Raw genomic sequence first — 12,637 nt, 5'->3', positions numbered from 1 at the left:
AATAACCTAAATAAATCTAAAGACCAAATATTCTTTTATCATCCTACATCAATATATATATTCAAATTAAGAAGAAGTTAATGCTGGAGAAGCATCGTACAAGAGAATATGATGAGGAAACCCCCACTAATTAAGAAATCATCTCCACCACTTTAATACGCATGCAATCTAAAGGAAAAGGAGAATGTGCTTTACAAATCTTCCCCATGGTACAACTGCAACATCATTAAAATTTTCGATTTAAAAAAGGTTATATATATATGGATTATGGAGGTGGATGATGACTTGCCCATATGCTTCTTCTAGGGCTTTCCAACCCTAGGGTTTTCACACCACTGCTTTTTTATTCTTTTTTATTATTATTGTAACAGGGAATTATCCAGTCAGGCATCAGCCCTCCTCATGGCAAGCCTGCTGGTGCATGGTAGGCCTCATCTGCAACTCTAGCTATTGTGTCAGCTTTGCAAATTTTGTTACGAAGTTGCCCTAGGCTTAAGCAAATATACATGTACCTCTTTCTTGGTTTATTTGTATCACTTTTATAGCTATTAGCTAGGGTACTTTAACAAATACGAACACCCTTGTGCAATTTTGCTGCTATCATGTGCTAATTGTTAGGATCTGTCGACAGCAACAAGCAAAAGATTAAGTAAACATTCCAAATTCTTTATTTTTTTAAAGTTAAAAAAAAAAACCGTCTCAAAATGTCAATAGCAACGTTTCCCTATGATCATGCTCATGATCATCTGCAATTGAGAATCATGACAACAACAAAATGTAAGTATCATCCCTATATATACAATCATCGCAAGATATATATTCACAACATTCACGAACCACACAAAGAAAAGTATAGATATAATCATGACAAGAACATGCAAATATCATCCCATAATTATGGCACAATAAACCAAAGTAACAACTGTTTGCCGGACAATTTCTCAACCCCTAAGCAACAATTAGAAGCCCTAAATTGAATAGTTGCTGAATTTTTTGATAGATTGTAACCGTGTGTACGTATGAACACTTAAGAATGTACAAAATGCTTAGTCAGCAACTTAATTATGTTTAAAATTTAGAGTGGGCAGCAGCAAGCACACATTGTGTGAATGCTATGAAAAGTGGAAAAGATTACCAACCCAGAGTGCTGCCGTTTATTTTGGACAGCAAGAGCACCACCAATGTCTGCTTAGATTGCAATCATTACAAGGAGAAACTTTATGATCACTACCTTATGGTGTTAGATGGCCGTGTATGGGAGAATGATGAAATTAAGTGGTTTACAAACTTGACAGCAACGATGCATGAAGGCTTAACATGTTGAAAAGTGTGATTTAAGTGTATGAATGCACGAAGACTTGAACAAATATAATCATTACAAACATTCCAAATCCCATATTCTACTCATTCTTATAACTTCAGGCAACCCTCTCTCGCTTATTTCATTTCACACACAACTCCACCAAATATTAAATGATGATAGCATTGAAATAATTTACCATCAAATGGAGTTGTGTCATGGTTCCCAAAGAGTAGCTCAATCAGATGAAGTCCACACCTCATGAAGCATGAGTTACTAGTTTGAATCATCCTCCTTCCTTTCCCTCCCCTTGTATAGACATGTCAACAAAAAAAAAAAAAAAAAAAAAGGAGTTGTGTCATGGTACGACTGGTTGCAAATGATTTTGGACACCCACTCTATGATGCCCCGAATATTTTAAAACCCAAAAAGAAATACATTTTCTTAAGTATTAATCACTTTCATAGTGCACTCGCTCTTTAAAATTGTTTAAAACCTTTTTAGTGAAAAACATCCAAAATATCCAACTTTTCAATTCATACCAAACATTCGAACATGGACCATCGAATGTTCGATCAAAACCCTAGCAGCGAACATTCGAACTTGGACCACATGAACGCTTGACCTCCTACCTCAGAACCGTTGGATAATAGTACACCGAACCTTCGAAGCATAGTACTGAATGTTCGAGACAATCTGAAAAATAATTTTAACCAATTATCCACCCTCTTAGCCTTATCCACGCCCCTTTTCCTATAAAAAGGACCCCCTCAACCCTCAGACTCCACCTATCATCCCAATACCCCAGAAACGCTAACCCTAGAGTGAGAAAGAGATAATTCTAAAGAGAAGGATGAGATTTTGAGGTTGTTTTGCCATCTTCAAGGTACACCTCAATGCACTAAGCTTGTTTTATGTTGTTTATATGATTTGCATGCTTGTTACAAGTTTTAATGTGCCATGATGAATTTATGCGATTATTTTCCTTAAAAAGAAAAAAGATTTCATGTATTATAAACCAACTTTTATTTTTTTTAGATTATTATGTTTTTGAGGTTTGCTATGTCTTTATTAACTTATTAGGAGCTTAGGATGAGAATTACTACATGTTGGGTAAGAAATAGGAACCTTGAATGCATTCTAGTACTCTGATTGAATGTTTGACCTTGAGTCCGAACGTTCGATCTTGAGCCCGAACATTTGGATAGTGTCCAGAATGGGTAATTAAGGTTTTATGATGTTTTAGCAAACTTAATTTCCAACTAGGAATTTATTTGTTTAAAATAGGTTCTCTAAGTGTTACGAGTAATGTTGGAATATGTTTCGCAGTAATAGGAGTTCGAGATGTCTGAGGATTTGAGCACGTGTGATATATCAACTGACTGAGCATGCGATTATTATGAGCCTATTACTTTTGGTGGAAATGGATAATGTTTAATTAAATGAATAATAATTTGCATTGTATGACATGATATACCGGTACATGCGGTATACTGGTCATGGACATATTATAAGGGCTTGATTTTATTGTCAAATGTGATGATGCATTTATGGGGCTTGAATTCAATGGTTATATGTGATCAGTGCAACCATGTTTGATTGGCGGATCATTACACGACCTATACAATGTTTGATTGGCAGGTCACCAACGCTACCTCTCAAAAAACCAAAACTATATTTTTACCTTTTGCTTATATTTACTCTAAATTGTTTAATGTGCGATCCCCTCAGTCACTTACTAGTTAACTATACTGGAAGAATTGCTAGTTACCTTATCAAGATAGATGGAATTAACCAACCTAATTTTGGGGGTGTTACACACTCGGAGAGTTATGATCTAGATCACTAGGCCCAACGTCACCCTACATAAGAATCAAAGAGATAATGGAACAAAATGGAATTTGGAATAGGTGATGTGAAAAAAACGTATAGCATATGTGTTGTACTTTTGTTAACGGTCAAAATTTTACTTCACTCCCTTTCTCTTTCTCGTACAAATGTTGGAATTAAATCTAGATCCCTTGAAGAGAAGGCTACACTACTAAAAAATTGGCATTTAGGGTCCTTTAGTTTTTCGTCGTTTAAGTCAAACGACCCTATATATAAATTTTGACCACGTTTACTCAAGAATGACATGAAAATAACATTGTTTAATTTAAAAGATGTAGAAAGAAAAATTTACGTCTTTTAAATTTAAACGATGTAAAAATATCGTTTAAAAAAAGGGATGGTAAATGTGGCCCATTTATACCTCATTTTTAGGAAGTGACATTATAAAAAAAAAAATTTTAAAAAAAGAAAAAGAAACAGTTTTAGGTAGCTTAAAAAGAGAAACGACCCTAAATCCGACACAACATTACGTCCTTTTCAATTAAAAGATGTCAATTTAGTACACATTGGCGTCATTTAGTTTTTTTTTTTTCATTAAATTAATGATATTTTGAAAATCATGATGTGTTGTCATATCAACCCATTATTTGTTCCTCTAACATGAAAAGCAAGTGTCAAGAACTTTTTTTTTTTTTTTTTTTTTTTAGCCTCAACTTCTTTTTTAAGTGTCGAATGTTGCATATTTAAGCCCATTAACTCACAAATATTAATTCCTTAGAGTTGTTATCTTTTTGATTTTGTATTGTTTTAATTTCATTTTTTTAGGTTCTTAGGGAGAATACAAAAAATTTTATTGAATTCGGGCTTAAAACATGATTTTTTGTGATGTTGATGCTGAAGAAGTGGGATAGAGCTCACTTTTGATGGGATCAAGTACAAATCAGCCAATGTACGTAAGTGCGCTCGAGTGCACCATAAGTGAGCTTGAGCGAACTCGTGCTGAAAAGTTCAGAAGATGTTGAAATTAATAAGGAAAGCTTTTTTAGGTCTCACAATTTGACTAGAAGACTCAATTACGGTTTTTCTTGGATTCTTAGGGCTTCTAGGGTTTATTTTAGGAGACTAAATTACGGTTTTTCTTGGATTCCTAAGGTTTCTAGGATTTGTTTTACACCCTATAAATAACCTTCTAAGCCTTGAAGAGAGGGTGTTCTTGGTTTTAGAGAGATAATTCACACAAAAAGATTTTTTTGGAGGCTTGAAGAGTTGAAGAAAAGATGAATATGACAAGAGGCCATCCCAGCAGGAGCATAAGCAACTAATTTTGTAATAAGGTGTTGATGTTGCCCTTTCTAAGTAACAATGGTTTAATTATATTTTACTTTGGATTTTTCTATAAGCATGATGGTTGTATAACTGTGAGAATTGATTTTAATGTTTTTATTAAAAAATTATGCAATTCTTCTCATGTCTTAGAAAGCTTTTTATATTGATTGAATTCAATCCTTCATATTTTCTGTGATTATATGAATGATTGTTATACAACAGTTTTAACCGGCACATGATCAATAGGATTTGATAGGTCATGCCTAGGGAATGTGAAATTGTCTACACCCTAGTTTAGTGTAATTTAGATAGACAATTCATACTAACCTAAGATGAGTTATGCTTATCCATTGATTTTATGTAACTTATTAAGATATTTGATAGTTCATATTTAGGGAAGACAGATTGTACCACATCTAAAAGTTAGACAAACAGTCCGTGCCAACCGAAGATGGATTATACTTATTTCTTAATAATGTTGTTTTGTTAACTACTAGAGTGAGATGAGCCCTATATCATGAATTTTCCTTGTTAATTTATGATTGACCATTATTATGCGATTAGCGCTGAAATCAATCCCATATTCTCTTTCTATTATCACAATCTACTTTTACTTTTATTTTCATGCACTTAATCATCTTTTAATTGAGTTATATTTAATTCTGAAAAACTTGATAACAATAATAGTGCAGTCCTTGAGGTTCGACACCTTTTACACAGCCCTATCTTACAAGGATTCGTCCTATTGCGAATGATAATTTTATTATTGATAAATTTTGTACACAAAAAGACGACATCAGCCTCTGTGCCCTTTATACTAAAAACCAAACCCTAAAATCTTCTTTTTCTATTTTCGGCAATGGTGTCGAAAAACTATTAATGGTTTATCTAACCCTCGCTAGGGGCTACCAATTTCATTTTTCTCTATAGATCAAGCAATCTTAGCGGATATCCCCTCCTGGATCCCATCTTCACTTCACTAATGAACTCTCACATCTTTTTGGTAATTTTCTAATTTTGCTTTTTGTCACAATGAAAATAAAAATTGAAGCTTTGAGTTTTTTTTTTTGGGTTTTTCCTTGATGAAGATTGAAAGAATACAAGGATTGTGTTCTACCCCCAATCACCCTGATAACGAGATAGATTATGCAATCACATAAGTAAACATGCACAACGAAAATTTAAAACATCACAATCACAACAACGAAACTTATTGACGAAGTGGAAAACCCTTTGAACCAATCAAAGGGAAAAACCACTTCGGGGCAGCCAAATCCGGAAAATCACTATATGAAGATTTAAATTACAAATAGTAGAAAATTATCACAACCCTTGAGAATCTCTAGACTTTGTAAGAACAACAAGCTCCTTGTATCCTAGCTGACCATCTTCATGCAGTGCATCTTTTCACTGACCTTTCGATAGAATCTTTCATGATGTATAAATGAGAACCGTTGTATTGTGGAATGAAGATCAAAACCCACAAGAGAAAGGACAGTCTAAAGCTTTCACTACGTCCTCTTCTTGCAAAACCAACTCACGAGACACACAGCTTGGAGAAAACCTTTGAGACTACTCAGAGATAATTTTTCCAAAAAGTCTCGCTTGAACAGTAACAGGAAAAAACCTTTGTAGGAAAACTTTATACTCTTCATGTCTTAACGGGAATCAATATTTCTCATTAAAACGTTATAAACAAAACTTCACAGATTTGAGATTTGGAAATGTTTATGTCTTAACAGGAAAAGAGCATCGTCATGATGTGAAGAACAAAAGTAACTCATCCTCCTTACAAGTCAGTCCTGATGGGACATCTGATGAGAGGCCAGGGAGCTTCTTCTTCATTTACGTCACATATCTCGTCCTGACGATCAATTTGACGAGAAAACATGGAGTTCATTCTTCAGTCCCGTTACAAGCCTGTCATGACGATGCAGCTGACGAGAAAACAGTGAGTTCAACTTCGGTCCCGTTACAAGTATAGTGACTTAACACTATACTCATACATAATCCTAAGATATTTTAATCCAGCCTATAAATCACCTCTTTCGTCCCTCAAATCCATAACCTGGTATTTGCTTTAACACCAGATGTTAAGGGTTTAATAGTTGATTCTTAAAACCACTCACTATTAATTTGATTAAACCTTTGGAACTCTTACAATTGTAACATATTCTCTTGAAGGAATCGTACAGTCCTATTCAACTCCTTTTTTGCAAGCATAAAGAGGATTTAGAGGTGAAATCCCATCACGTTGGTGATAGAAGGAATAACCACTCTTTCAAGACCATGTCTTAAAGCAATACAAGACAACCTATATTCATTCCCTTTGCAAACGTACCGACAAGATTAGTACTAGAATAATATAAAGATGCCACTAACTGTTTTTTGGAACTTTTTGCATCCAATGTCCATCCTTTGGCATATATTCATGACATCAAAATTTATCATGCACCTATAGTGGTTGGTTGACGTCATATACGAAATGTGAAATTTAAATTGAGTGAGAAGACTTAATTTATAGGTAATTAGCTGCTCATGATAATCAGCTACATTGGGTCGTAGTATTTTTTAGAATTTTTTTTTTCTTTTTAGTAAAAATGTAATTAAAAACATTAACAAATAATTCAGTATGTGCATAAAATATTCACAAAACTCTCAAAATTACTTTGTCAAATCATAAAAAGCAAAAACAAAACACCTTCTAAAAAGGCATTAGCAAACAAGCCCTATTCATTTTCTATCTAAAGGAGATGGCCAGGACCACACATTCTTGCAATATAATAGCTGCACATGTGATTCTCAAACGTGTGAGGAATTGGGAGAGAGGAAAGGAATATAGGGATGTGTGACTAAAAGAATCAGTTAATTTGGATATTCAAATGCCATATGCACCCTTCTTTACAGGAGAGAAAAGGAGCAAAGCTTTTCACAACAACTGCTTCCCAAAATATATTCTTGGAAGGATTTGGATCCCCAAAAAAGAGTGACCCATATCATTGTTTGGCTTAGGTTCTTATTCCTCAATCATTTAAAGATTGTCTGGAGTGATCGATGGATGATCATAAAATCAAAAGAAAAGGGGAAAAAAAAACTTGTTTATAGTCACAACCCTCAACCCTTGATTGACGAAGGAATCTTATAAGTTTGTTTAATTAGTAATATATGCAACTTTTTTCCTCTTTTTATTTGTTTAATAGAAAGAAAAAGAGACTTATTTTTTCCATTAATTTACATGCACATTCGAAAGGCTATATATGTAGGGGATAAAGGCACACCAAGCATGAACGAATAAAGATTGTAAAAGAGGAGGATGGAGGCATGCAACTATGATGACAACGAATGGATGATCTACAGAAATTGATTATAATAAGAAAACTGATCAGATTTGTAGACTAGGCCTAGGATACCCCTATTTTAGCAGTATGGGACGATTCCTAAATAGACAAGTTTCTTGGACCACCATGCTTGCAATCAACTTCACCTGACAGATATAGATGCTCAGTAGATGAGATGATCATTTCGTAATTTAGAGTAATTTAAAGAGTAGCGTTAAATTACCAGTTAAAGATGGGTGGGGGTTAAGGTTATTAAAGTTCGATGCCAGGACTTTTGGTTATGATACCATGTTAAATTATCAGTTATCTCAAAAGCTTAAGCTGATAGGAATAGATAAATTTAATTATTTAATCATTACTTTAATATTCGATCCCTTTCACGCCTAACATGTGAAATATTTAATTTAAATAAAAGGTGATTTGATGGAATCAAGGTTTGATCCCATGACCTTTGGCTCTGATACCATGTTAAATTATCAGTTATTCTAAAAGCTTAAGCTTATAGGAAGAGGTAAATTTAATCACTTAATTATATTACTTTAACAGAGGTGATTATCATTGCAATGCCATCTCGTTTTTTATTCAAATTAAAATCGTTTGAGATCGGATCGAATGGTGGCTATTAATTACTTAATTTGTCACTGCTGTCTTATTCTTTGCTTGCGATCTAGTGTGCCTTCACTTTTCCATCCATCTAAATCTCACTCCTATTTGGTGTAATCATTGGTGACGACTAAGTAATCTAAACTTTCTGACTAAATCAAATTACGAGAACATTTCATTCTTCTTTCTTTTCCTGGCTTGGCCTTTTTTTTTTGTTCTTGCATGTGATTAATATTCCATTCAGACAAGGTTTAGAACATTTTCATTGACATATTTATTCTAAAAAATCATTAAACTGATGATTTTAATGTTTCAATTCGGCTTGAGCCATGATGTATGTTGGTAAATTGAAGCACTAAAGGGACGGTAGAAAACAAATTAACCTGCATGGCAGTAGTAGTACTGATCCAACCACATGCATATATGCACTTTGACAATATCATTTTTATCAAAATTGACAGACCAATTACCTCCTCCATGATTGTTTATTTATTTGATTATGCCCTCATCACAACACTTTGATTGCGACTAAACCTTAAAAAACACATCTAAAAAAATAAAAGAAAAAAATCCTTGAAAGGACTATACACTCGGCTGCCTACTATGACTGCACACCATGAAATAAACATGACTCCAACCAAGTAAAGTCTAAAAATTCAGACCAAACAATAAAAATTGGATGAATGTCGCTGTTCTTCATACTCATTTATCATATCCATTTTATGATGTGGCGTGTTTGAAGTGAAGTAACTATTTAGTATACGACTATTATACAACTTGGATGACATAGCATTGCAAATTAGATATTAATTTTTTTTTTTTTTTTTTTTTTTTTTAAAAAAAACAAATGTTGATTTTCACTGTAATATTATCAAATTGTATGTCAGTTGTATAATATTCTATTAAACAACATTAATTTTTTGAACTGTTTTCCCATCTCAGGTTAATCACTTATAAAATAAAGAAAATGAAAGTTACTTAAACCAGGCTAAGTTAATTGATGTGAAGTGTATGTGAAAAGTAGCTTTACTTGAATGGAAAATAGTTAAAAATGAAAAATGTTCGAGAGATACATAAGTAATTAAGAAAATTGGAAGGACAAAGTGATAGAGCATCAATTCATTAGAAAATGTGTACAAGGGGCATGAAAGTTCCACCAAAGCAAACCCAAACACCTTTGAACAAAATTACCAAGTACCAGAAACCCTACCCTAAAACAAAAACCAAAATAACATATATAGCTTAGAGAACATGCATGGAAAGTAAATAAACCTATTAAATCCTTCTGAAATCATGGATATATGACATCATCCTGAAAACAACAAAAGCCCCCATCAAATTTATCTCAAGCAATCCTAGGAACAGCCCTGCAGACCAAGGAATGTTTCATCTCCAATGAAAGTTTCAGCATCTCCGACAAGTTGACACCATGATTACCAGAAGGCATCCATTTGAAGCTTTGGAGAAATTGCGCAAGCCAGAGCTCAACAGTGGAAATTCCCAAGGCCTTGCCAGGACAAACCCTTCTTCCAGAACCAAATGGAGCCAACCTAAGATCAGAGCCCATGATGGCTACATCTTCCTCCAGAAACCGCTCTGGCTTGAACTCTCCGGGCTCCAACCAGACCTTCTCGTCGTGAGTTATCGCCCACATATTTACGATTGCCGTTGTGCCAGCTGGAATGAAGTGGTGGCCTACGTGTGTGTCGTGGACGGCGAGCCTTGCCCAGGAGAGGAGGGGACCAGGAGGGTGCATTCTCAAGGTTTCTTTTACAATGGCCTGGAGGTAGGGTAGGTTGGGGACGTCGGAATCCGACACTGATCGATTTCTGCCGACAATGGTTTCGATTTCAGATTGTGCTTTGGCTTGGATATCTGGATGAAGCACCATTCGTGCAAGAATCCACTCTAGGAGGATTGCCACTGTCTCGGTCCCCCTGAATATCATTTCCTGCAATTATAGAAAAGTCAGTTAAAATCTCATATTAAAGAGAAAAGTATGTGACAGTGAAAATCGGCCTTGATTTGAATCAATCAGAGCTTGTAAAAAATAAAAATTGTTGGCTAAATTTTATTTTCATGTCATCACAGTTATATAACAGTCGTATTGAAGTTTATTAAATAACATTTGCACAAAGAAAATGATTTGTGATTATATGGAGGAAAAGGAAAGGAAAACAAGCCAAGACAAGGGAATATATATTCACGTTCTCATGACTATCATCGGATACCTAAAAGAGAAAAACTTATCTTTATTCAAGCATTTATAATTTACATGCAATTTTCTGCAAACTTACAAAACAGAAAAGATGAAGAACCAAAGCAAAAAGAACCAAGTAGTTGCATCAAGGAAAGCCAAAAAGAAAATATTCCCAAATAAAGAGGAGATCTTTTTCGCTAAGTGAATAAATAAAGATAAGAAAGGCAAGGGGAAAGAACAGTACTGGAATTTACCCATTTGTACTCAGGAAACTCGTACTTCAAATCATTTATATTATTCTTAATTAATTTGCATTCTATGGTAAAGAAAACAACCATAAATGGCAAATAAATGCAAATGATCTGATGATTCTCTGAACAATCTGAATTAAAATTGATTATCAATGTAATGTCTCTTTGTGAGTCGACCAAGACTAGCTAGCTTGATGAAGAAGTTAAAATTCTCCCTCTAAAACCTAAAAACTAATTAGTGTTACAACAGAGTTGGCTTGAATGATAAGTCACTTGACAGTAATGTCTCATGAAGCATTAGGTCTAATGCTCGACCTTCGTGAGTGTAAACAATTTTTTAGAGCCAAACCCACAAGCAAAAATCCAAACTTTACCTTACCCGAGTAAAGATCTAATTGGAGAAACAGTAAATTTCTTTTCTTTTTTTTTTTTTTTTAAAAAAGGGGGAATTCAAAGGTTTGATTACCAAAACTTACCCATAAAACAGCAATCATATCAGAGTCACTGAGCCTGTTCTCTTTCTCCAGATCAAGCAGCACATCAACAAAATCACCTGAGCACTCATCACCCTTAGTTAGTATTCCATTATTCTCAGCCCTCTTTGCCCTATGCTCCTCTATAATCCTCCCAACAAAAACATTAACCTTTGCCACCAAAATCCTGCACCTTTTTCTCACTCCTTGCAAATCCAACCAACCCAAAAGAGGAAAGTGATCACTCCAATTAAAAACCCCTAGCAGCTCATACCCCTCACTCACCAAACCCTCAAGCTCACACCCTTCATAACTCCCACACCGCTCACCAAACTCGTAACTCCTCCCGAACACACTCATCATCACATTGTTCAACGACCCCAAATGCAAAACTTTCCTCACCTCAACCTCGCCGTTAACATTATTCCTCCCCATCAAAACCCGTATCTCCTCCACCATTTTTCGCCCAATACTTGCCCGAAACTCCCCGAAAGAGGCTATTCTTTTCGGGCTGAACAAATGGGTGGCCGAGATCCTCCTCAGGTTCCGCCAGTACTCGCCGAACGGAGCGAACCCCATTGCCTTGTGGAAGAGGAGCTCGTAAGCTGACTCTTTCACCGGCCGGTCTGCGAAAGCCGAGCTGTTCAGAATCTCCTTGGCCGTGTCCGGGTGGCTCGAGATGATGAAACGAGTAAACCCCACTGAGAATGCCATCAATGGCTTCGCCTTAGAAGCCTCAGCAAGCTTGGCGAGGACTCTGTGAGTCAAAGAGCCTGTGAAAACGAAAACCAACCCGAGAAACGGGAGTCCGGAAGGGCCGGGAATGGCGGCAGTTCGGGTGGTTTTAGAGAGAGCCCAAGCAAGACCGCCCGGGGAAAGCCAGAAAGCAAAGATGGGGACGAAGAGAAGGAGACAGAGGAAAAGCTCGAAGCTGATCAGGACTGGTGAAAAGAAGAGGAAGAAGTGTTCAGATGACATGTTCTTTTGTGTTTGGTTGCTTAGAAAATATGAAAGAAAAAGAAGAAAGAAAGTTGTTTGGTAGGAAGATAGGATTCAGTGAAACGAAAACCCCAGAAAGGGGGAGAGCTGGGAAATGGTGAATGAGGAAGGGCTCGGGAGTGCGTTTATATAGAAAAGGTGGTGGCCCTGGTGGGGGTGGAGAGTAGGATTTTTAGATTTGATGGGGCTACTTTTTCAATCTTAATTATTATTTTAAATATTTTATATTAATTAAATCATTTTGATTTGATCATTTCAATATTCATCATATTTAATTTCACCTCATAAGTATTTGATGTTGACATTGAAGTAATATA

The 12,637-nt window shown here is 35.4% G+C and overlaps 1 protein-coding gene across 1 annotated transcript; it reads right to left on the bottom strand.

Moving 5' to 3' along the window:
- Positions 1-9,597: 9,597 nt before the first annotated feature.
- Positions 9,598-12,316, bottom strand: LOC132175984 (cytochrome P450 78A5-like). The gene is made up of 2 exons (XM_059588084.1): positions 11,325-12,316; positions 9,598-10,348 (listed from the first exon to the last, which is right to left on the bottom strand). Exons 1-2 carry the CDS (start codon positions 12,297-12,299, stop codon positions 9,743-9,745), a joined length of 1,581 nt encoding a protein of 526 aa, XP_059444067.1. The 5' UTR covers positions 12,300-12,316; the 3' UTR covers positions 9,598-9,742.
- Between the last annotated feature and the right edge of the window lie 321 nt (positions 12,317-12,637).

The sequence above is a fragment of the Corylus avellana genome, chromosome ca3 (assembly GCF_901000735.1).
Source record: "Corylus avellana chromosome ca3, CavTom2PMs-1.0".
Classification (NCBI taxonomy): domain Eukaryota; kingdom Viridiplantae; phylum Streptophyta; class Magnoliopsida; order Fagales; family Betulaceae; genus Corylus; species Corylus avellana.
The sequence above is the reverse complement of the archived record's forward strand: the minus strand, read 5'-3'. Positions and strand labels throughout refer to the sequence as shown.